This window comes from Pezoporus flaviventris, unplaced genomic scaffold (genome assembly GCF_033815535.1).
Source record: "Pezoporus flaviventris isolate CSIRO_AGI_PZ_B2104156 unplaced genomic scaffold, CSIRO_AGI_Pfla_v1 ptg000063l, whole genome shotgun sequence".
Lineage (NCBI taxonomy): Eukaryota > Metazoa > Chordata > Aves > Psittaciformes > Psittacidae > Pezoporus > Pezoporus flaviventris.
In genome coordinates this window covers 4,618,880-4,641,349 of record NW_026892611.1, presented here as the reverse complement: position 1 = coordinate 4,641,349, position 22,470 = coordinate 4,618,880, and the positions used below count along the sequence as shown (strand labels likewise).

General features: G+C 52.2%; 3 protein-coding genes across 4 annotated transcripts; 2 read left to right on the top strand and 1 right to left on the bottom strand.

Annotated features, from left to right (window-relative positions):
• Positions 1-7,953: 7,953 nt before the first annotated feature.
• On the top strand, positions 7,954-17,051 carry P2RX5 (purinergic receptor P2X 5). 2 transcript variants are annotated; one of them, XM_061470322.1, is made up of 12 exons: positions 7,954-8,209; positions 10,293-10,443; positions 10,879-10,950; positions 11,944-12,019; positions 12,366-12,462; positions 12,846-12,926; positions 13,718-13,856; positions 14,657-14,793; positions 15,083-15,176; positions 15,682-15,747; positions 16,060-16,142; positions 16,581-17,051. In XM_061470322.1, the coding sequence occupies exons 1-12, from the start codon at positions 8,022-8,024 to the stop codon at positions 16,654-16,656; spliced, it is 1,260 nt and encodes a 419-aa protein (XP_061326306.1). In that variant the 5' UTR covers positions 7,954-8,021; the 3' UTR covers positions 16,657-17,051. The 2 variants fall into 2 exon arrangements, with proteins under 2 accessions (XP_061326306.1, XP_061326305.1); XM_061470321.1 differs by having other exon boundaries at positions 10,879-10,998.
• A 1,372-nt stretch (positions 17,052-18,423) lies between these two features.
• On the bottom strand, positions 18,424-19,248 carry EMC6 (ER membrane protein complex subunit 6). The gene is made up of 2 exons (XM_061470326.1): positions 19,165-19,248; positions 18,424-18,983 (listed from the first exon to the last, which is right to left on the bottom strand). The coding sequence occupies exon 2, from the start codon at positions 18,951-18,953 to the stop codon at positions 18,621-18,623; it is 333 nt and encodes a 110-aa protein (XP_061326310.1). The 5' UTR covers positions 18,954-18,983; positions 19,165-19,248; the 3' UTR covers positions 18,424-18,620.
• Positions 19,249-19,398: 150 nt separating this feature from the next.
• TAX1BP3 (Tax1 binding protein 3) lies at positions 19,399-21,946 on the top strand. The gene is made up of 4 exons (XM_061470325.1): positions 19,399-19,561; positions 20,568-20,687; positions 21,308-21,385; positions 21,609-21,946. Exons 1-4 carry the CDS (start codon positions 19,523-19,525, stop codon positions 21,744-21,746), a joined length of 375 nt encoding a protein of 124 aa, XP_061326309.1. The 5' UTR covers positions 19,399-19,522; the 3' UTR covers positions 21,747-21,946.
• Positions 21,947-22,470: the final 524 nt, after the last annotated feature.

The window sequence follows — 22,470 nt, the reverse complement described above, 5'->3', positions numbered from 1 at the left end:
AGGAGGGGGCTGAAACTGTTCCCTGTGGGGCAGGGAGGAAACTCGTGGCAGGCCTCGGGTCTGGCTTGGACAGCTTTGGCTACTGCAGGCCTGGCCAACCCAGCAGGGCAGGAGAGAGTGATGGGGTACAGGGCCCAGCTCCTCAGGGGTGTCCTGCAGTTTTCTGTGGGCCTCCACGTCCCTCTCCCCACATGGAACAAACCCACAAGGGCTGTGGGGGTCAGTACCTGTTACATGCTGGAGAGATATCTATAAGGCTCAAGATCATCTCCCTGGGGTTCTGCTGTGCCATGCTTAGAAACAGCGACTTCAGGCTGCACCGGGCTGATGCTGCACTGATGTGCTGCAAGTTGTTATAGATGCAGCGCGTGATGAACCACACCTGGAGAGCACACGGGTGAGGGTGGTGCTGCCACCAGACTGCAGCCATTTCCTCAGCTGCTGCTGAAACAGCTGCCCTTCCCATCCTACTCTACTGGCATGAAATGGCTTCAAGGTGCCTGAAGCACCCGGGTGAGGGGAGATGGGATGTAGGGAGGAACAGTGCCTGGAAGGACTGGAGGACAGGGCAGCCACAGGCTGCTTACCTCTGTCAGCCAGGAGGCAGGTTCTGTCATGGCCACGTTCAGGATGCTGATCAGCTCCTCCTTGTCACATACACATGGGTCTCTCATGGCCTGTATGGCCCTGAGGATGATGACTGTCTTATCAGCAGGGTGGAGGTATTCCCCAAATGCCTGCAGGAAGGAGGAAGGCGGGGAAGACGTGTTACACTGAGTGCCCTGATAGTGCTGCTCAGCTGGGCAGTGAGAGCAGCTCTGGCGAGAGGACCCACGGGAAAGCTGGCAGCAGGGGCTGCAGTCGTTGCAGAGGATAAGAAGAGAGGTCCCTAGGTGAGAGAGGAGGGACCCTGGAGTGCAGCCCTCTGAAGTCCCTGCTCCAGAACAGCAGCAACCCTCTGACCAGGGACAGTGAGGTCATGCCAAGCCCGCTGGTTCTGGATCCCTTTGCTTGCACCAGTCTCGTTCTGATGCCCCAGACAAGAGGCCCAGCAAGGAAGAAGCTCATTACCTTTGCCATGCTCCTCGTGCTGCACAGAGAAAGACAGGAGGGTTTCCCTGCTTCCCTCTTCCCTCCAGCCTGGGGATGCTCTGGATGATCATGACAATTGTCTGGTTGAGGTGACGTCATGCCTAAACATGAGGGGATCACGGAAGAGTCATTAGGACACAGCACTGATTACCATCAGTGACAGCTTTGGCTATGGGGACCATGGAACTGCTGGGTTCTGAGAGGCCCTGAGAAGAGTGGGAAGGAGAGCAGCAAAGAGCAGTGCCGGACTTGTGGTGAGCACTCGGCTTCTGCAGCAAAACAATAGCTGGGATGCTGCGGGAAGCAGCTGTGACGGGCAAAGGAGGTGAGGGAAGAGGGCAGGCTGCCCTGGACAGCCTCCAGCAAGCACAAAAAGAATCCACTACAATACTTGGGGAAACAAGCAGGACTATGAGGAGACGTCTGTGTGTGGAGGGATGAAGCCCACAGAGCTTCTCTTACATTTTTGGTGCTGGATGAATATGGAGAGGTGATGAAGAGCAACCAAAGCCTCCTGCTGGATCGCCCAGATCTTGCTAGTCCAGCAAACAATGAGACATCCCAGCAGCCGTCCCAGCAAGCGGTCCTTGCTGATGTCATGGTGGGAAGAGCTGTGGTCGTGTCCAAGCAAGCTCCAGACCTGGGCAAGGGAGGCAGGACAGGTAGAAGGGCTGAGGGGCAGCAGCGCAACAAAAGCTCCGAAGCTGAGACTGCCCCAGGGAAGGATCCTGGAGGGTCGGAGTTGTGCAGGGCCCTCCCAGAGCAGCGAGCTGGGCAGCCGGGCAGGGAGAGCTGCCAGGCCTGGCCTCCCGCCATGCTCCTTGGGCAGTGCTGACCTGCACAGGACTGGGGGCCAAGATGGCTGCTGGCAGAAAGGGCACTGGGGAGGAAAAAACATGGGAAAAAGAGAAGCCGAGACCCTTGCCCAGGGCAGAGCCGTGCTGAATGCCTCAGGCATCTTGAGCCGCAGGCTGCTGCCCACGGTGGGCAGGGAATGGGAGACAGCCTGGCTGGAGGGTGCGGGCCTCCCTACCTGCACTGAGGAAGAGCTGGCCATCAAATCAGCCAGCTTTGCGATCCTTGCCACGGCCCATTCACATACAGCTGGGTGCTTGATGTTGGTGAAGGGCAGCAGCATCTGGAAGGAGAGAAAGTGCTGCTGTGCCCTGGGAGCTGGTGCCCGTGCCAGCAGCAGCAGCAGCAGCACTGCTCAAGTCCTGGCTGGACTCATGCAGTCCTTGTGGCCCTGAAGGGAGGCAGATACCACCCCAGGGTAGAGTCTGCTTCTTTCTGTGCCCTCCCCGTGAGCACAGGCCTGTGTTCCCTCTCCGTGAAGGCTGGGCTTTTGGGCAGCACCCTCCCGGGGGGCGGTGATCCTGCAATGGGGGAATGGGCGTACGGCTCCCTGAGAAGTCAGGAGCGCCGAACTTCAGAGCTGGGCTCCCTGTGCAGGACAGGCAGGTCCCAGTGGGTCTCTGCCCCGGTCAGACCTGGGCAGAAAAGCAGGAGGGACTGCGAGGCATGGGAAGAAGGGCAGCACCCGCTGCCACTGCTGCGGTGCCTGAGGAGGGGGGTCAGTGCCTCCCGCTGCTTTGGTGCGAGGAAAGTTCTGGGGATGGAGCTGGCCCACAAGTGCCACGGGCCAGGCTTTGCCATGGCACGGGAGGAGGCTGCAGATGGGAAGTGGGGTTGACTGCAGCCAGGGGACACAGGCTCCTGGAAGAGCACGGTGGGCCATGTCTGGGTTCCCTGAGTGCTGAGCACCCTCCCTGCAGCGTGCTGTGGGCATGGCGCTGCGAGGACACAGTGTGCTCAGAGCGGATGCTCCCTTCCCTCCAGGGAGAGGAACAGCACCTCCCAGCCCTGCTCTCTGCAAATGCCACACCTGCAAAATTCTCCACAGGTCCCTGGAGCCCGGGGAGCTGAGCACCAAGCTCTCCAGCAGGACGTCCACGGCATCCAGGGTCTGCAAGGAGGAAAACGGTCACGTCAGTCTTTCTGCAGTCCCTCTCTCCCCGGGGATGGATCTAACCCCCCACGCCATGGGGAAGGCACCCCTGCCACCTCTAGGTGGCCAAGGGACACCTTGAAGCAGACAAGTTGCAGTGGGCAGAGGAGCCAGTCCAGAGGCACTGGACATGGCAAGGCCCACAAGAAGGAGACACAAACAGGCAGCGTGAGAAGGGGGGCACGTGGCCAGCGGGACTGGAGCAGTGGGGCTGCAGTGCTGTGCAGGAGACCCGGGGGAGCAGCTCTGCCCAGCCAGCAGCCCCCAGCAGCCTGGCAGCAGAGCCAGTGGCCCCATCAGGAGACACGGGCACTGCTAGCCTGGAAACGGCTGCGGTTACCTTCTCTGAGCTCTGCAGGAAAGTCTGGATAAACCGCATGTGTGCAGCGCGTTCCTCTTCCATCCTTGCCGGACAAAAGGATAGGGGTGAGGAACGAGTAGGGTTGAAAGAAGTGTCTCGGCACTGCGGGGCTGCTGGGGCAGTGGGGAACAACGTGGGCTGCGCTCAGGGGTCTGCGCCAGTCTCTCGCTCCCGCTCTGTCCCGTCGCCGTCCTGCCGGACACTGGCACGAAGGATGTGGCCTGCTGACTTTTATACAGTGCCCTGGGGTGTGACCAAGGGCACATCACAAAGGCACGTCACAAAGGGCACCGTGGTGGGTCACGGAGGGCACATCACTAAGGGCACTACAGTGGGTAACGGAGGGCGCATCACTAAGGGCCTGTCACAAAGGGCACCACGGCAACCTGCCATTCAGAACATGAGAGGCAGGGCGATGCTGGGAGGGGAAAGAGGCCTGTTTCCCCCAGTCAATTGCGTCCCCTTGGGGTGCCCTGAGCTCCACGTTTTGCTCATGTTAGATGGAGTCTTCTTATGGCAAGATACCCAGCACGTGTCCTAATGTTCAGAGACAGACTAGTCAAGAGGACTCAAAAACCCATGAGTAGAACCGTACGCGCACTGGAGACGCGCACTGGAGACTGCTCAGACGGCATTAGATGACCGATGTTTTCTTGTCCAAGTCCTGCGTTTAGGGGGTGAGGGATGGCAGGACGCAGAGAGGAACAGCACCTGGGCAGGCTCAAGGGCAGGGCAGCCACAGGCCCCTGTGGCAGAGGGGGACCGGCAGGACGTGGCAGAGAGGGACCGGCGGCTCCTGGCCAAACGGCTGCGCTCCAACTGGGAGCAGAGGCACGCATGGGAGTTCCAGCGGCTGCGGGAGCTCACCCAGCGGCAGGAGCAGATCTGCCAGCTGCTGCGCTCCAAGGAGGCAGCGCGGTGCAAGCTGCAGGGGAAATGCAGCACCAGCACGCCGCCGCCCGTCAGGCACAGAGCCTGCAGCAGCAGCTGGCGAAGGAGCTGGCCAGAGGAGCCTGGAGCAGCAGCGAGGCCCGCGGTGAGCTCCGGAACGAACTCAGCAAGCTGCGCTGGGAGAACAGGAAGGAGCAGCCGCCCACAGCCACCACTCCCAACGAGCTGCTGCTGCTGCTGCAGAGGAGCTTCTTCCTAACGTCCAACTCGGAGCCGTTCGAAGGCGAGCAGCCAGATGGCTGCGGCGAGGCCAAGGCCAGGGCCTGGCACCATCTGCAGCCCCTCCTGAGCTGCGGGTCCATAGGGCCCTGCCCATTGTGGAGCCTCGTGGCACACAGCTCCCGCAGCGGGCAGCCCACGGGCACTTCCAAACTGGACTGTGCCACGCTGTGGGAATCCCGCCACAAGCAAGGGCCGGGCCGGGCCTGGCTGCTTCACAGGTGCACAGTGCTCTGGGCTCCAGCGGGGAAGGTGAGGTCCAGGGCATAGGAGCCACCCCATCTCCAGCCTGGGGCCTTCCTCACCAAGCACTCCACAGTTCTCCATCTCTCCAGTGCCTGCACGTGGTGACTGTAACCTTGACTTCCAGGCAAGAAAAAAAAGAAAAGGTTGTGAAACTAGAAGGTGAGAAGAACAATATTTGTAAGAGCATGTCAGCAATTGTGTTGTCAGCACAAATCTAGCCCGTGCTGAGCTGCATTCAGAATATTCTGAGATACTCTTGATACAAATTGAAGCTTTTAATTCAAAAACAGCTCTTGCAACTGCACTTCTAAAACTGCTTTTTAGATGGCTCTAAAAAACCCAAGGGAAGTATGAGCTTTACACCCTTTATTCTGTAAGTGACCAAACCTGGTTGTCGTCTTCACGTCACACCTGTAGCAGCAACACTTCTCGCTCTAAGAAACATGTTTTGTAACCTGTATAAATCCTTCGTAAATTGTTTCTCACATTAATTGACCTGGAAAATAATGGCAAAAACTCATAGCAGACCTGTGTCTGCACCACTAAGCGAAACCAGGCCAGGAGGTAACACACTGTTTAACCGATAGCAAGTTCCTTGGTCTGATTTTAGCCTGGGGAGTCACCCAGACAGATGAGGAACATGGGGACAGAGCTGGGGAGTGTCTCTGGGCATCACCCAGGGCTGACTTGTCGCCACTGATACTTCATTTGTCCATGAACTTGGGCATCCTTAGTGTAGCAGGAGCAATGGTGGAGGCACTCCTGGGATGTGGGATGTATTCACTGCTCAGTCCTGTCCCTGGAGCAGTTCCAGCACGGGCAGGGCAAGGAGATGGTGTTCTTGTGGGACCAGACCGATGTCCAGAAATGATGCTTGGCTGTCACCCAGCGGCATGTGCTTGCAAAGTTTCTCATCTAGGAGCAGCTTGGACAGATGATCAGGTGGTGGCTCCTTTAGGATGCCCCTGTCTCCATCCAGCTCTGGTTCCTGGAGCTGGCTCAGTCCCTCTGTGCCCAGTCCTCAGTGCTAACCTCTTGGCTCTCAGGGTCCAGGCAATGGTGAGGGAAGATAGGCTAAGCCTACCTTTCTTCCTTGTTTCTGGCTTCATGAATCGCCATGGTCTCCTTCCTCCCTGGAGTGGGGAGAGTTTTATTGGAGGGTTTGTCTCTTTAGGTTATTAGATGTTTTAAGACTTTCTTTTTATTTCTGCTTCCAGCTTTCATGCAGAGGATCTTTAAGACTGGCAGTAGTGACAGTCTGGTCTGTAAGGCATCTGGTAAGGAAGAGTGGGTACAGTGGCCAGACACTATTTGAGGAAGAGGGAGACTGTAACAGATGACTGAATGAGAAATTGGGCTCCAGGAGAGGCTTGGGGAGTAGTCAAAATGTTTTGTGAGATAAAGAGGGACTGCCAAAGTGGGATGTGCAGATAGGGTTCTTCATGGGCAGTGGGAGAGGTGAGGCTGAAGTGTGACTGAAAAGTCTGGAAACAGGATTGGAGGTAGGCCTGAGCCAGAGGGCACAGGGTTGGGACCGATGGGGCTGCACGGGGGGGGCTCCTGCCTTGGCACCCCAGGAGCCCCTCATGAAAGAGCCACATGCAGCAGCACCTGCCCACCGTGGTGCTGAGGAGTCTAGCAGCCACAGGTTAAAAGGAGGCCACAGGCAGATTTCTGTTCTCGTTTTGCAGATGTTGGAGAAAGGTTTGCCTTTTGCAGAAGGCAACTCTAGGGATGGGTGTGGGATGAGGGGTAAAATTAGGTAATTTTCGGATAGTGTTTTCTTCCTTATTACACTATGATTCTTTTGTGGTTTGGAGCAGCCTTGTCACATTTCATTAAAAATCTGCTTCACCTGTTTAAATGTGATATGGGATTTAAAGAGGACAAAGGATAGAAGTTTTCCTAAAACCCAAGATCTTGAGAATAATTCTCCCTGGGAGGAGGTGCATAGGGCAGAGGTATGTGTGTGCTGGAGCAGGTTACCTTGCTGCACTGCCCACTGCCCCCATAGTGGAACCTGCTCTCCTGATCTGTGTTCCAGCCTGCATTGCAGCTGCACACCATGGAATCTCAAGAGTATTCCCAGCCCTTGCAAAACCCCAGGAGCTAATTGGGTTCTCAGGTAGGAGCTAATTGGGTGCTCAGGTGGGAGCGAATTGGCTGCTAATGCATGAAGGCAGTAAACCCTGCACCTTACACCAGGTACAACCCTTTATGCCCTAATAGAGTCAGCATGTGAGCAGTCACATCCAAGAAGAACCCCCTGGAAAGGGCACAGTCTAGTTTGTGTCCCTGCTTGCTGATGGATCTCCTCTCAGTGAGGTATGCCAGCTCTTTTCGCCAAGCCCCTGGAGATCCTGGCTTACTACATTTTCCATCTTGGAGCTTGCTCTGTTCTCTCCTTAGCCAGAGGCAGTGTCCACCCCTCTCGGTTTAAGTAATGGTCATTTCATGTCGTTGCACAATGCAAGAGTCTCTGTTAGGCTGGGAGTCACCTCTTGCACCACCAGCTATTAATAAATTAGACTCATCTCAGTGGGGGCTAACCTATTCCTTTCCCTTTGGCTTTTCATCAGGCAGCATGTTCTGTATCTCTGTTTTCCTAGCTCAGTTCTCATTGTTTTAGTGAGTTGTGCTGTGTGAGATGTGTTTTAGTGAGATATGATGGTGACTGATCCTTTAACCACACACAGAATTTATTTATTAGTTTCTTAAGTTGGGGGTTTGGTGGGAAGATGTAGTAGCCAGGCAAGTATTTCGGATCCCTGGTAAGGACTCAAGTTCTCGTTGTTCATGCAAACACTTAAGAAATTAAACATGTTAACTAAGTGCTTTGCCATCATGTAAAGGTTAAAGAAAGGCTTTAATATCCAACAGCAAAAGACTTGCATGCTGCAACATGACTTAATGCTATGAGATGTTTCATTATGAACATTTTATGACTGTGGGGGAGAGAATGGAGCTTGGGAGCAAAACTGAGGCAGGGGCTTCCCTGGAGGCTGAATGAGCTGAAAAGCAGCTGAGGAAGGATCTTGTGTTCGTGCAGCTGCTCATGTCTGAGCAGAGAGCAGCTGCTGTGAGGGAGGAGATAGCTCTGAAGGGGTTGGTGTGTCAGGTTTCCATGCAGAGCACGTGTGGATAATGCGAGCTGCAACACTGCTGCCTGTTCCAGCCACTGCACAAGCCGGGAGCATGGGGCAGGTGGCTTGGAAGAGTTTATTTCTATCCCTTTTTGATTATAAAACAGAGAAATACGTCATTGCGAAGAGCAAGAAGGTGGGGATTCTCTATCGAGTGGTGCAGCTCTCCATCCTGGCTTACCTGGTGGGGTAAGAATCCCTCTGCATTTCACATACTGCTGCAGTTGCCTTTGGTTACTGTGTTGTGAGGAAGATAAGTGTAGGAAACGCTGTACACAGTGACAGCTTGCTGTGCTTTATGGTTTTGATGCAGATAGTCGTGCTTGGTTATACAGCTGGGTTTTGTAATGTGTAATAGATTATATCTGATATTTTAACCTGCTAGGATGGCTAGATTCAGCTCTACCTTCCAGATTAATGTCAGGTTAAAAATAGATCAAATGGCTTTATGGCTTTGTACTGCATTATTTATACCTTCTGTATTTGGCGGGAATGGTGCCAAACTTTAACACCTGCCTCATGAGAAACAATGGCATTTATGCCACAGTTTCTGAGCCCTGGGGCAAACCTGGGTTGTGTGCATGACTGCATGACATGCTCGAGTCTAAATGGGAGGGAACTAAGCACAAAGCAGCAGATTTCTTTGCTGGAGTGGGCTGCAGCAGCTGGGATTGTGGAGGCTGAGGCAGTGTGAACGTGGGCTCCCTTGCATGTATTTCAGAGCAAGGTGAGTTGGCATGAAGATAGCAGAGCACGTCTCAGAAAAGGCCCAGTTCTGTAAGAGGCTGGTCACACTGACATGACAGCAACACTCTTAGCAGCTTGTAGGCTCAGACCTGGAATTATCCAACCCATGTGATGCCTGTGCCATTGCTTCCTGAGTTTCTGAGGATTTTCAAAATGTGATTCCTAAATCTTTACCTCCACTGAGTCCCTTCACCTTTCGCACGCCTCATGTTTTCACTGATTGAATATAGCAGAGCCATTTCTATGTGCTGAGTTTATTTATAGAAAGGTGTATAGTTCCAGAGCCTGCTTTAGTCAGCAGGGCAGAAGGAAGCCTCAGCAGTCTGGCATGTATTAGCTGCTAAAGGAGGAATCCTGTAGATAACATTACTGAGAACGCATCCTCTGACCAAAGGGGATATAGCACGACCAGTGAGTGTTCAGAGACTGGCTATTTCCTTCCCTAGGTGTCTGGTGCCTTCTGCAAACCTTTGGCACTGTTGCCTACAGTGACTTCATGGCTGGTGGAAAACAAGAAAGTAGGAAATGTCACAGAGGTGGGGAATGTGGGGAATGTTAATGTTGAACTTTGTCACAAGTAGCAGGTGAAGGGCAGCATGTGTCAGTGCTGCTTAGCCTGAGATGGCTGCTTTCCCTTCCTGAATGCAGCAGTGTGCTCCAGGTCAGTGCACTGCAAAGGGGACCTGCACCAGCAAATGCAACCTGCATCCTTCTCACAAACCTCCCCTGGCACCCTTAGCTTCTTCAAGGGTCGGGGTGATTTTTTGTCTTGGCAGGTGACTTTGGCAGTGTTGTAGGGAAGCTGGAAGCATCTCATTTGAGCCAGAGGGGTTTTCACCCAGTGATAAGGAGCTCTTGCTGCTTCCACTGGAAGAAGTAAGCAAAGCTTTTCCCTGGACTGCTTAGTGAGGCAGCAGCTCTTCCAGTGTGCTAGTGACAAGCCTGAAGGCCAGCACAGAGTCCAGGGTACAGTCAGGTCAATACCATCAACTGTTTTATGAAAGATCCTGTATGCAGCTGAGAATATTCTCTATGGGTTCTTGTTAGCAATGTTCAGCTCACCTGCAGGAGACGCCTCTCCCCAGCCATGGTCTGGTGCTGTTCTGGCAGCCTCGTGGCAGGCTGCTTAAATGGGAGAGTCACATATCTGTGAAACCAGCCACACTCCTCACTTCAACTTGCAGAAGCTGTTGGTATTTTTCATCTTGAGGAAGACGGAGCCCTGCCCTTCCCCTTTCCATTGAGGTAACACAGGACAGGGAGGTGGGAGGCTTTGTGGTTTTGCCCCATGACCACTTATTACACTTTTCCCTGCATGTGGGATCTTGGGATTAACTATTCCTCCAGTGCTGTAGACAAGCACAGTTTGTGTCAGAGTTTATTCTAAATTTGTAGTAGTAGTTGCAAAGGGTTTGGTGTCATTGGCATGCTTTGATTTGACCTTTGGCATTGGCATCAATCTCCTCTGGCTAACTTGTTCCCTGACCCCACTTTCAAATGCTGCTGCCTGCTCTGTTCTTTGCAGGTGGGTGTTCATTGTCAAGAAGGGCTACCAGGACACAGACACGTCCCTCCAGAGCTCTGTCATCACCAAGCTGAAGGGGGTTGCCTTCACCAACACCTCGGAGCTGGGGGAGAGGCTGTGGGATGTGGCAGACTATGTCATCCCTCCACAGGTTGGCATCACCCCACCACTATTGTCTCTGCCCTTCAGTAGAACGATGTCTTCCGGTATGGTTGTTGGTGGAAAGGCCAGCCTGGCCTTAGCTTAGAGCAAACACCACAGCTCCTCACTGCTATGCAGCCTTTGATCCCCAGTCAGGCACTGTGTCCTTATGGAAAGGGAGGACAAGTTCTCACCAAGGAGCCAACAGGGCAAGGCTCAGCAGGCCTGCTCCCAAGATTAACACAGTCTCCGAAGCAGAACCCCTTAAGCCATAGAGACACACCAACCTCATCCAAACAAATATTCAAAGGCACTGTTGTATCTCAGCCTGAAAAGCATCAGGAGTGAAGGGGGTACTTCTGTTCTGCAGAGAACTGCATCCTCCTTATGACAGGTACTTTAAGAGTTAAACAGGTTTTCTAACCCTGCCTTAACTTTATTCTAGGGTGAAAATGTCTTCTTTGTCATGACGAATCTGATTGTGACCCCAAACCAGAGGCAAGCCACGTGTCCTGAGGTAGGAAGAACTGAGCCCCTTGGCCCCCAGACCCCTACAAAACCGGGGGTAAGAACTGGCAGAGAACACCCATGGAGCAACGACCGCAGGAAAGATGGAAGGCCAATGGTTTTTCTCTGTAGTAGAACATCTGATTTGGGAAAATCGGCCGGGCTACTGCAAAACTGGGAGGTTCTTAATTTCCAGAGCCACTAATCATGTAGAGCCTTGCTGACTTTAGTTGAAGGTGTTGGACACCTGCCCAGCCAGAAATGAGACCAGAGCAGTGATTGCTCAGGGTCAGAAAAGGCCACGTGAAAAATAACTTTGAAGTGACTCTGTGTAGTTGTGGATAGAGGAGACTTTTGAAGAGCTCCATTCTGGGAAGGGCTGAACATTCAGGCTCTTGTTATCTTCAGGACATGGGAAGTTGCTCAGTACCTTCCAGAATGTGCCTTATGGGCCAGAGGCATGAGGTCTTTCTGCATCATACTGAACTGTCCTCTGTGAGATGTGGTTCAGAATGGGCTGTGGGAAGAGGACACTGGCCATCCAGGGAATGTTGTAGCAGAGATTAATTTTCCATGTCTCAAGACATGTTACTGTGGCCAAGGCTGAGCACAGTTGGTCTGTTCAGGAGACAGTTGTCCTCCAGTGATTGCATTAACCCAGCATGCAGCCAAGAGGAGGGTAATTTTGGCTCTAGAGTCAAAGCTTAAAATCAAAAGATAGTGGTATCTCTTGAGGTGAAGTACTGTGACATCCTGCCTGTTTTTTCCCCAGCCTGTCCCTCTGCACAGTGAGCAGAGCCCGAAAACAGGATGTCACAGCTGAACCTCGGTGTGAGGGCAGTGTGATGCTGCTGAGCTATTTGCACAACTTACGGTTACCGCTTCAGCTGCATGTTTTTCATGTTCATCACCCTCTGGAGAATTCACCCCACATCAGCAGCACTTTCTTAACTGTCTGAGTATCATGTTCTGGCACAGGTCTCACTTCTCTTCCTCCTTGCAGAGTGACAGAATTCCCGATGCCCTGTGCTACAAGGATGGGGACTGCATGGCAGGGGAGGCAGTGGTGGCTGGCAATGGTAAGGGAAGGGTCCCTCCTGTACTGTCTGATAGAGTCATGTTCCTTCAGAGGCATCAGCCCACTTACAACCCCAGAGATCTCTGGCTACAGACAGCAGCAAGGACTTTCTCTTCTTTACTGTCTTTTACTAAGACTGCTGCCTGGCTCACAGCTTGTGATGGTTGGGCCAGAGCACCCCAGGCTGCTCAGAGAAGCAACAAGGGAGTGGTTGCTCCAGCTGAAAGCCCCTTTCACAACAGGGAGGAGGGCTCATGGTGGCAGTGAAAAACATCTGATTTTCATGTGCCCTGTAGGTAAGGGGAGGAGGTGGCTGCTCTGTGTGACCTTTTCTGTCTGTGCTGCAGGGGTTAAGACTGGCCGTTGTTTGAAAGACAGGGACAGCATCAGAGGAACTTGTGAGATATTGGCCTGGTGCCCAGTGGAGAAAAGATCCAAGCCCAAGTATGTGGCCATCCTCTGCTGTTTCCAAGCTTGAGCTGCTTGGCTTGTGTTTCACGTAGGGTGATATCTGGGTTCCCTCTGCTTGGATGCTTGCTTGAATGTTGGCTGTTCCAGTACAGGAGCGAGCTCTGCATGGCCCCTTGTCAGGACTGGCCCCCTGCTCATCCCTGTTGAGCTCACTGGTGGTCCCAGTGCTGTTTCCATCTCCCAGGGCTTCCCCTCAGCCTGCACACTGCTCACCAGCTCCTTGCTGGCAGTGCAGGAAGGTCCTATGGTTGGCCTAGAGCCACGGGTGAAATCTGGCTATGGCTAAAACTGCAGCTGAAGTTTAGGATGTGGGCAGCGTACAAACATCAGACGGATAACAACCCCTTCTCTTCCAGGAAACCACTTCTCGCCAGTGCAGAAAACTTCACTGTTTACATCAAAAACTCAGTCCGCTTCCCCAAGTTTAAGTTCTCCAAGTAAGTGCAGGTGCTTGGAGATCCCTCTGTCCTCTCCATCACTGAAGGAATAGCCTTGGTTTGCTCCATTGTCCTTCTGCTGCCTGAGGGCTGGGATAGGAAGGCACTTACCCCCTCCTCTGAGGTGCAGCGGTCAGGCTGTTTGGGAACAAGGAGATAATGAGGGGTTGGAGCTTCTCAGATTGCAACTGGGATAATGCATCCCTCACCAGATGAGGTCTGTGATGGATCCTACAGCATAGGATGTGCCAGAGCCCCTGAAACAGGGGGACCTGTCCACCAGCGAGGGCATAGCCAAGTTCCTGAGCTGCTGCTGTTCCCAGATATTCCTCCTTTTCCACAAAAATGAAAATGCCCGGACAAGGTTGCAGAAACGCAAACTTAAAAAAACTTGTTTGCATTTGCTGCTACATTATGAACAAAATAAAGAAGTGTAGAAAGGTGTGTTCCTGCTGTTCTCCCAGGCCTAGCTAGACATTTCTGGCATCTTCATTTGAGAAAACCAAGTGCCCCTAGAGCACTGTGGCAGCCTGCTCCATGGGAGTCCTTTCTTGAGCCTACACTCAGCTGGACTAGTCCCTGTCTGGCCTGGAGGTCATTTCTGTGGGCAGACTGCTTTCCTGGGGTAGCAATGGAGAGGGTCGAATGGAGACCAGGCTGGTGGCAAGGTGCCATTTCTGCTGTGTACGAGGCTGCTGGAGAAGTCTCCGATCTCTGCAGCTGTGGTGGTGTAGGATGTGCAGGCAAGCAAAGAGGGAGACAAGGTGGATTTCCCTCTTCCCTACATGTAGGATGAATGTGTTGGCAACCAACAATGAGTCCTACCTGAAGAGCTGCCGCTACAGCACGGAGCATCCTTACTGCCCCATCTTCCTCCTGGGGAACATCGTTCAGTGGGCTGGGAGCAACTTTCAGGAAATGGCCTCAGAGGTAGGATTGCCCCTCGCCTCATGTGTCTTCCTGGCTAGCTGTACTGCTCTCTGGGTGGCCATGAGGAGAGTCACTGCTGACTGCTCAGGAAACTGCCTCCTGTACAAGGTGCAGTGGATGCTTAAAGTCAAGCTGTTCCCATTTATCCTGTCCCCAGGGAATGGGAGCCAGGGCGATGTGGGTAGTGCAGAGGAGACGGTGAGGTCAGTTATTTGTTAGCTGGGGCTGCCCAAACCACTGCTGTATCAATTTCAACACTACTACACCATCAGTTTAAACCCAGAACTCTGGAAGGCCAGTGGGGCTCCTCTGCTCAGAGAACACTCCAGGAAGCTTCCCCTGAGGGAAACGGACATGTTTCTGCATGGAGTAGTGGGGCTGCAGCACCAGACGGGCTGCAGCACCAGACAGGCTGCAACCTGATGTGAGAAGAACAGGGGGAAAGATGTAGCCAGTATGAGGCATTGGGTGGGAAGAGTGCAGGCTTTGTGCTGGCTGCTGCACTTGTGAATTTCACCCCTGCATAAAAGAGCTATGGTACAGCTGCTTAAATTAGTGAAATCAGTGTCCTGGGAGGAGAAACCTCTTCCCAGGATTGCAGCACTAGGGTTGTACATTCAGTAGTGTGATTAATATCATAAGCATGAACTCAGCCCATCCAGATGTGTGTGTACACGTGTCCGTGACCAGAAGTGCAATCGTTCTTGTCCCAAGGGAAATCTTGCCCAAGGAGCTGACAAATTTAAAGACACATTAATTGAACTAAACTTAAACTCACACTGTCTCTCTCTTTTGTTAAGGGTGGTGTGATAGGAATTCAGATTGAATGGAACTGTGATCTTGATAAAGCCCCTTCTGAATGTAATCCTCACTATTCTTTTAGCCGTCTGGATAACAAGTTTGCAGAAAAGCCCATCTCTTCTGGGTATAACTTCAGGTGAGTACAGAGGAGGATACGATGCAGCACCACAGCTGGGCTGAGCTGGTTTGAGATGCTGGTGTTGGAGGCTGGCAGTGAGGCAGGACCAGCCTGTGCCAGCCGCTGCTCCAGCCAAGCACACTGCTTTGCAGAGGAGGGGAGGGAGGGAGTTAGGCTCATGGCAAGCTAAACTGTTTTTGATAGGGGAATAGACCTGTTTGAAGAGAGAGGTGAATTCAGATGGTGGGGTTTTTTTTGTGTGTGTGTGACAGATGACGGAGTTAAAATCAGCACTGTTGTATTCCAGGTTTGCCAAATATTACCGGGATGCTGAGGGGGTCGACTACCGGACGCTCATTAAAGCATATGGAATCCGCTTTGATGTGATGGTGAATGGCAAGGTGAGGTCCCAGGCCGGAATATTTCAGAGCCTGCCAAGAGAAAGGGTGAGGGACGTTTCTCAGTGGGAAGGCAGCTCTGGGATGAGAACAGCTTCTGGCTTGTCATAGGAAAGGGCTCTTGCCATGTACCTATGTGGAGCTAACCCTGCATAATGAAAGGAGAAGGTGGATGAGTCCGCACCTCTTCTACCTAAATTCACGCTCAGTAAAGTCCCACAGAAGAAAATGTGCCCCAGAGACTTGCTCCCCACATGCATGTACTGGGGGAAAAAGCAGCTTAATCCAGGGATGAGGCAAGCTCAGAAATGCAGCCATGGGCAGCTGGCTCTGAGACACACACAGACCTTTAGTGTCCAAGATTGTTCACTGCAAATCTAGGGTTGTACATGCTTATTGCTAACAAAACACCCACGGGCACCAGTAGCTTCCCCTGTGTAACACCACCCCCTTAAATGTCTCTTGGGTTGTTCTTTCACTGAGTGTTTCATAACCTTTTCTCTTTTAGGCAGGCAAATTTAACATCATTCCCACTATTATCAATATTGGTTCGGGGCTTGCTCTCATGGGAGCGGTAAGTGAATGTATTTCCTTAAAAGTAACATACTGGGACCCAGATCCCTCATTTAACTGTTACGAGGATAAAATAGGACAGTTGCTTTAGATCTTCTCTGGTAGTTTTTGCTGCTCTGACTGCTCAGCCAGGTGTGTGTCTGTGTCCTGTCTTAACAGCATTTGTTAATGTACTGTGTGGTCTAAATACCCTGAGGATTGCAAAGCCTATGAAGGAAAATAAAGCTCCTATCAGTTATGCCTTAATGCTCATTAGACCAGAACATTTCCTCTTCTACTCTAAAGATAAACCACAAATTCTTTCTCTCTGCAGGGAGCTTTCTTTTGTGACCTAGTGCTGCTGTATCTGATTAAAAAGAGTAACTTCTATCGAGGCAAAAAGTACGAGGAAGTAAAGTAAGTGGGCTTGGCTTTGTGTATAAATGTAATGGCTTTATTGTTATGACTTCTAGAAATAGGAGATACTGGAACACAGTAAACATTGATGGCAAACACAGGCTAATTGCAGGAAATTATATTCCTCTAAATGAGTTTAGACAAGTGACTCCTTCCCTCTGTAATTCACTGCTGTCATTAGCTGGGGAGCAAAGGCAGCTGCTGTGTCATGGTTGGACTTAATGGCCTTGCACTGTCTGCAATGACCAAGGATGGAACTGGACCAGCTCCAAGAGCTCTAAAGCCTCATGAAACCAAAGAATGGGGCATTAAGTGTATGGCAGATAATAGCCTGTGTGGTGAGGTATAACAGACCTGGCTGGGAACCTCTTACCCATGTTGCTTCCTGAACAAAACCAGCCTGCTTGCCTTGGCTGTCCCCTTTGCTTGTTTCCTCAGGTCCACTTCCAGGAAATCCTTATCTAGTCCTACGCTAAATGGGAATCAGAGCCCTGACCAGGTTGGTGGGCTCTAGACACAGCAATGAGTCTGCTGGCTGGGCTCGTATGCCAGGAAAACCCTACAGGTGTTGAATCACACCAGCTCTGGGAGGTGGAGATGCCCCACATCAGGTCTACTGTCTTATTACTGGGATTCCCAGAGGAAAAAAGTCCTTTAAAGACTGCCCTTCTTTCCCTGAGATGTTCTCTGGTATCCTGAGCTTGCACGAGTGCGCCATTTCTATGGATTTATAAAAGGATTTTATAAAAGGTAAAAGAAGGCACCAAGTGAACATTTTCATATCTACTGGTAGATATATCTGTACCTGCAACAGTCAGTATTATCCCGAGGCTGTGCTTTGCTTCCATGTGCTGGGATGTGAAACACCACTGGCCCTCCGAGGGCTGAAGCTGATACAACACATCCCCTGCCTCCCAACTCCCACTTGTGTTACACACAGGAGAAGATGTGAAGCAGCAGGACTCATCCTGTCGGAAGTGCAGAGAAACACAGAATTCCAGCAGCGCTCGGAGCCCAAGAGCACGTTATTCTACAAGGGCCATGGCAGGGCGATCACCTTTATTGTAGGGTGTGTGTAACCATTAGGGCTAGAAATGGTACTTCACCAGGAAAAGCCTTCCAACAGCTGCAGCAAGGAGCTGTGCTGGGCTCAGGAACAGCAGGAGGAGGGTCAGTTCAGCCATGGCAGGGTCCCAGCTGCCTCCACTGTCACCTAAGAGCTGGCATTTAGAGCACAGAGCAGGTAACAGCAGGCAGTGACTGATAATGAGAGGAAAGCAGGGAAACTGAGTAGCTCATCAAAACATGTAAAGCTGACTGTGCTCTACTGACACCAATGTTCCAACGGGACAAAACGTCCTCATTAGGTGACCAAAGCTGTTTCCTGAATTTAAGTCTTCAGCCCCCACCATATTCCGTAGAATATTTCCTTTCTTTCTACCATTTGTTTAAAACAATTCCCACAATCACTGCTATTAATAAAACATAACCAGATTCTTTCTCAGGAGTTTGTTTCTTTGATTCCCCAACACCCCCACTCCCCCCCCCCCCCCCCCCCCGTATTTAATGCACAGCAGTAAAATCCACCACTTTGGGCAATGCTCTGCAAGACTCTTCTGTACAGTGTGGTTTGTAGGTGGGACACACCACCTTCTCTTTGTGATACATACTTGTGTAACCAATGCAATTAAACATTAAGTTTGCACAAGAAGGTCTGCAGTAAAGATATTACCTGTGTGGTCAGTCACAGACTTTTCCTTTCTGTTTCTGCTAGGTGTAAGGCACCAGAACAAAGCACAGCTCAATGCCAGCATGTGTTCAGTACAGACTGAGGTGGCAGGTAGCAAGATGCTGCTCTTATTTGGTTGTTTCATTGAATACAACAGCACTAAAAAGGAGCAAAGGCTCATGAGAATGTTATTTAGTGACTTTTGTGTGTGCAGTTAAGAGCATCCAAACCAGTGTCATTTACTGACGGTTTGTACATGTAGCAATTGGGGAAGATAACATTGACACTGGCAGCTCAAATAGACTCATGCACCAAACTTTTACACATACTTAATTACAACTTACTGTGCAATATCTGTCAGTGGATTACTTTTAAAAGTGCTGTTACATGTGACTTTAATTTTTTTTATGTGTAGAGGCAGGCAGCAAATCTAGAGGGGAGTGTTACTGGTGTGTCTTATCCAAACCAGAGAACTACATGAACCAAAACCCAGGGCTGTGCCTGCAATTAGGGACAGAACCACCAAACAAACATTCATGGGAGGCATCCAAGTAGTGGTTCACATTCAGTTTAATTAGAACAGTGCTACCACTTCATTTGTACTTGGACATAATTTACTGACAGTATTAACAATGCAAGCGATGGACAACAGTTTCAAAGGTAAGCTGGCCTAGTTGTGTAGGTGAGTTCTGGCAACAGTCCTCCTGCTCGAGTAAAAACCACTGCAGCTAACGTGGCTCCTGGTCTGTTTAGTAGACATGAACCATGCCGTACAGGAAAGTCCAGAACAGGACGTATGTGAAGAGCCCTCCTATAAGCCCCCCCGTGAAAAGTGGCCTTCGGGATTTAAAGTACTTGTTCCATCGCCGCCCGGCTTTTAACACCAAGAGCACGGAGAGGAGGACGGAAGCCAGGAAGTAGAAGATAAAGCCGTGCAGGCCGGTCAGGCCGAGGATCCCCGCCGTGGCGCCCGACAGTGCCGAGACAGACGTCCTGCAATAGTCCAGGATGGCGGCGTTCCCCCGCACCGCCGCCTCACTGATGAACTGAGGCCCCTCGCGCTTGGCCACCACCGCGGCCATGGCTCCCGGAGCTCCTCTCGCCCAGCGGCTCTGGGTGGGAAGGAGACACGCGCTGTACGGGCCGGGCGGGGGCCGCCCTGCCTGCGTACCGCCCCCGCTGAGCCCACTCGGCTCCGCAGTGCGGTGGAGGCCCAACAGCCGCCGCCGACGCGGAAGACCTCTCCCCGGCCCCCAGCACCGCGGGGCCCGCCCGCCTTCCCCCACTCAGTACCTCTCATCCACGGCGGCGCAATGCTCCGCGGGACCCCTCGGCCGGGCCCTGCCGTCACGCCTCGTACCCTGCGGAAGGACAGCGCACACCGCCCGTTACCGCGAGGGCCGAGGCCACCTCCCGCCGCCTCGCCCTCCTCCCCGCACCGGGCCCAACCTACCGTCACCCCGGCGCCTCGCACCGCCCCGCCGGAAGCTCCTGTCAGGCATCTTGGGCGCGCGGGACGGCGGGAAAGCGGCCTCACTTCCGACTCCCCCGCCTGCGCTGAGGGCGAGGCGGCACCCGATTGGCTGGCGGCGGCGGGGGCCGGGGCCGGGCGAGGCGCTTTTGTTCGGGCGGCGGCAGTGGCGGTGGGGTCATGTCGTACGTGCCGGGGCAGCCGGTCACCGCTGTGGTGGTGAGATGGGGCTGCTGAGCGGAGCGGGGGTGCTGGTGCTGGTGCGGCTGGCAGCGGGGCGGAGGGCGCGGGTTGCAGCGTTGCCGGTCATGGTTGCGTTCCCTGCCGCGGAGGCTGATAGTGCCTATAGAGGAATCGTCACTTGAGCCACGCGCAGGCCCCTCCGCTCTTGAGTGGGGAAGCGGGGAGGAGCCCCGCCCGGCTGCGGGGACGGGCTGCAGCCGCCGCTTGTCCCGGGGGTGCTTGGCGGAAGGGGGAGGAAGTAGCCGGGAGGCGCGTTCCCCGGTGTGCGGAGAACCGTTGCCCGGCAGCGGCGGGATGAGCACCCGCTTTGTCTTGGCGGGGTCAGAAGTGGAGCTCTAATTAAGGGGCTCCGCAGCTGTGTGTGCGGCACCGCTCCCCGCTGGGCTGAGGGCGGGGAGACCGCTCCGGTTTGGCGGAGATCCTGGGCAGCTCGGTGCCTGAGAGCTGCTGGAGAACAATCCCAGGGTGGCTTGGGGAGGAAGGGACCTCTGAAGGTCACCTAGTCCTCCTCCTGCAGCGACCAGGGATACCTGCTTATATGGTACTTGGATAATGCACGAAGTTTGTCAGATGCCTGCAATCATCAGACACAGCAAGGAACACCTGCCTCTGGGTTACAAGTGTGCCGATAAGTTATCTTGAAAAAGAACCATCCTAATAATAGGTTGTTGTTTCACTGATAGGACAGGAACATGGGGACGTGGGCAGAGAGCAAGATGAGTCTTGCTGTGAGTGACTGCTGGTTGGCAAGGCATGACTCATGGTTCAAGAGACCTGCTCTGTTTCTAGTGTTTTCCCTTGTATCTAGAGCTCGGAGTAGTTAAGGAGCTTGGCTGTATGGTGGCAGGAGCACCACTGAGCTGAGTTTGCAAGTGGTTTCCCATCCTGCTGTTCTGTGGCAGGGCTGAGAACAGCTTGTAGCCAGCTGCTGTTGGCAAGATTTCTTCTTCATCACAACACTCAGCTATTTTTCTCTTTACAGCAAAGAATTGAAATACATAAGCTTCGTCAAGGTGACAATTTGATTTTGGGGTTCAGCATTGGAGGTGGCATTGATCAGGATCCTACTCAGAATCCTTTCTCCGAAGACAAGACCGACAAGGTCAGATGCTCTTCATTTTACATAGCCAGTATCTCTGCAAAAGGCCGAGTATGTTCAACTCGGCTAGCTAATTCAACTGGTGTCTGTATTCTGTCCTCTCACATAGCTGGCTATTAAAGTTACTTCTCTGCTATGTTATCATTTGCAGACTAGATTTGGTTTGTTAGCTCTCCACCTCTTCTGTTTTCCAGCACTGAACAAACCTGCTTTTAACTAGAGCCTGTAACATACAATAGTGTTTTTGTAGAATCATAGAATCCCAGACTGGTTTGGGTTGGAAGGGACCTTAAAGCTCATCCAGTTCCAACCCCTGCCACAGGCAGGGACCCCTTCCACAAGAGCAGCTTGCTCCAAGCCCCATCCAGCCTGGCCTTGAACACTGCCAGGGATGGGGCAGCCACAGCTTGTCTGGGCACCCTGTGCCAGCGTCTCAGCACCCTCATAGGGAAGAGCTTCTGCCTAAGAGCTCATCTCAGTCTCCCCTCTGGCAGGTTAAAGCCATTCCCCCTTGTCTTGTCCCTACAGGCCCTTGTCCAAAGCCCCTCTCCAGGTTTTGATTGGCTCTTAAGAATTTAATAGTCCTTTATTTAGTAAGTGAACACTTATTATTTTTTCCCTAGGGTATCTATGTAACAAGGGTAACAGAAGGAGGCCCAGCAGAAGTTGCAGGACTCCAGATTGGAGATAAGATCATGCAGGTAAACACCATCATGAGACAAGTACTAACACAGCATTAGGTGTGTGCTGCAGGGAAGTGTCTTCTGGGGGAAATGCTGTCTTCTGGGTGCTTTCCAGGATGGTTTGTGGGGCTTATAAATAAGCTGATGAATGGCACAAGTGTATCTACTACACAGCTCTATTGAACAGTTACAGGACACCTGTGAGTCCACACACATGCCTCATTTTAGGTGTTTTTCCCAGGTGAATGGCTGGGATATGACAATGGTGACCCATGACCAAGCAAGGAAGAGGCTGACAAAAAGGAATGAAGAAGTCGTACGGCTGCTGGTGACCAGGCAATCTCTGCAGAAGGCTGTGCAACAATCCTTGATGTCCTAATCAGTTACTGAGTTGGGGAAGGGTTGGGGAGGGAGATACATAGACTGATGGTCAAGCAAGGAAGCAAATCCTAGGCTGGAACAGGTTGGCTGGAAGGGGAGCATGTTCCTAACTGTGGTAAACATGATTTTGATTTTTATTTTTCCTTCTTCTGATGTAACTGGCAGTAGTAGAATTCTGGTCCCTTCAGCAGAGTGCTTCTCTAAAAGTCTTCCCTGCAGGTACATGGTTAAGACTTTACTGTAGTTGTGGCTTGTAGGAGGACAGGGACAAACCCTACTTATCTAAGGAAGCAACTGGAAAAGCCTTAACTCCAAAAGGATTCTTTTGTAGCACAAATGATTCCTATTTTAAGAGGAAGTGTGGCTTCTGCTATGGAAGAGGGTTTGCTGTGCTTAAGCTTTTGGAAGTGAGCTGTCCTGTCCCCTCTGCACTATCAAACTAAAATGCCAGAATTAAGAGTTGCTCACTGCTGTGGGGAGGAGCACTGTACTAATCCCACTCTGTGTGCTAGCTAGGCAAAGCATGCCAAAGGGTTTGGGGCATTATGGTTTACTGTAGATTTCCCTGCACAAAGCAGCCTCTTCAGATAAGAAACAGCTAAGTTACACAGGAATGTCAGATGCCTGTGAAGGACACTACAAGTTCATGTGTAAAGCCTGTGAAGGACATTACAAGTTCATAGACACTACAGTTCAACTTCACTGTCAGCATAAAAACTTAA

Coding starts and splice junctions, on each gene's coding strand:
- P2RX5 (XM_061470321.1), top strand. CDS start 8,022: ATGCGAGCTGCAACACTGCTGCCTGTTCCAGCCACTGCACAAGCCGGG. Junction 12,927..13,717: donor CCCAAGTTTAAGTTCTCCAA/GTAAGTGCAGGT, acceptor CCCTACATGTAG/GATGAATGTGTTGGCAACCA. Junction 15,177..15,681: donor ATGTGATGGTGAATGGCAAG/GTGAGGTCCCAG, acceptor TTTCTCTTTTAG/GCAGGCAAATTTAACATCAT.
- EMC6 (XM_061470326.1), bottom strand. CDS start 18,953: ATGGCCGCGGTGGTGGCCAAGCGCGAGGGGCCTCAGTTCATCAGTGAG.
- TAX1BP3 (XM_061470325.1), top strand. CDS start 19,523: ATGTCGTACGTGCCGGGGCAGCCGGTCACCGCTGTGGTG. Junction 20,688..21,307: donor CCGAAGACAAGACCGACAAG/GTCAGATGCTCT, acceptor TTTTTTCCCTAG/GGTATCTATGTAACAAGGGT. Junction 21,386..21,608: donor TTGGAGATAAGATCATGCAG/GTAAACACCATC, acceptor TGTTTTTCCCAG/GTGAATGGCTGGGATATGAC.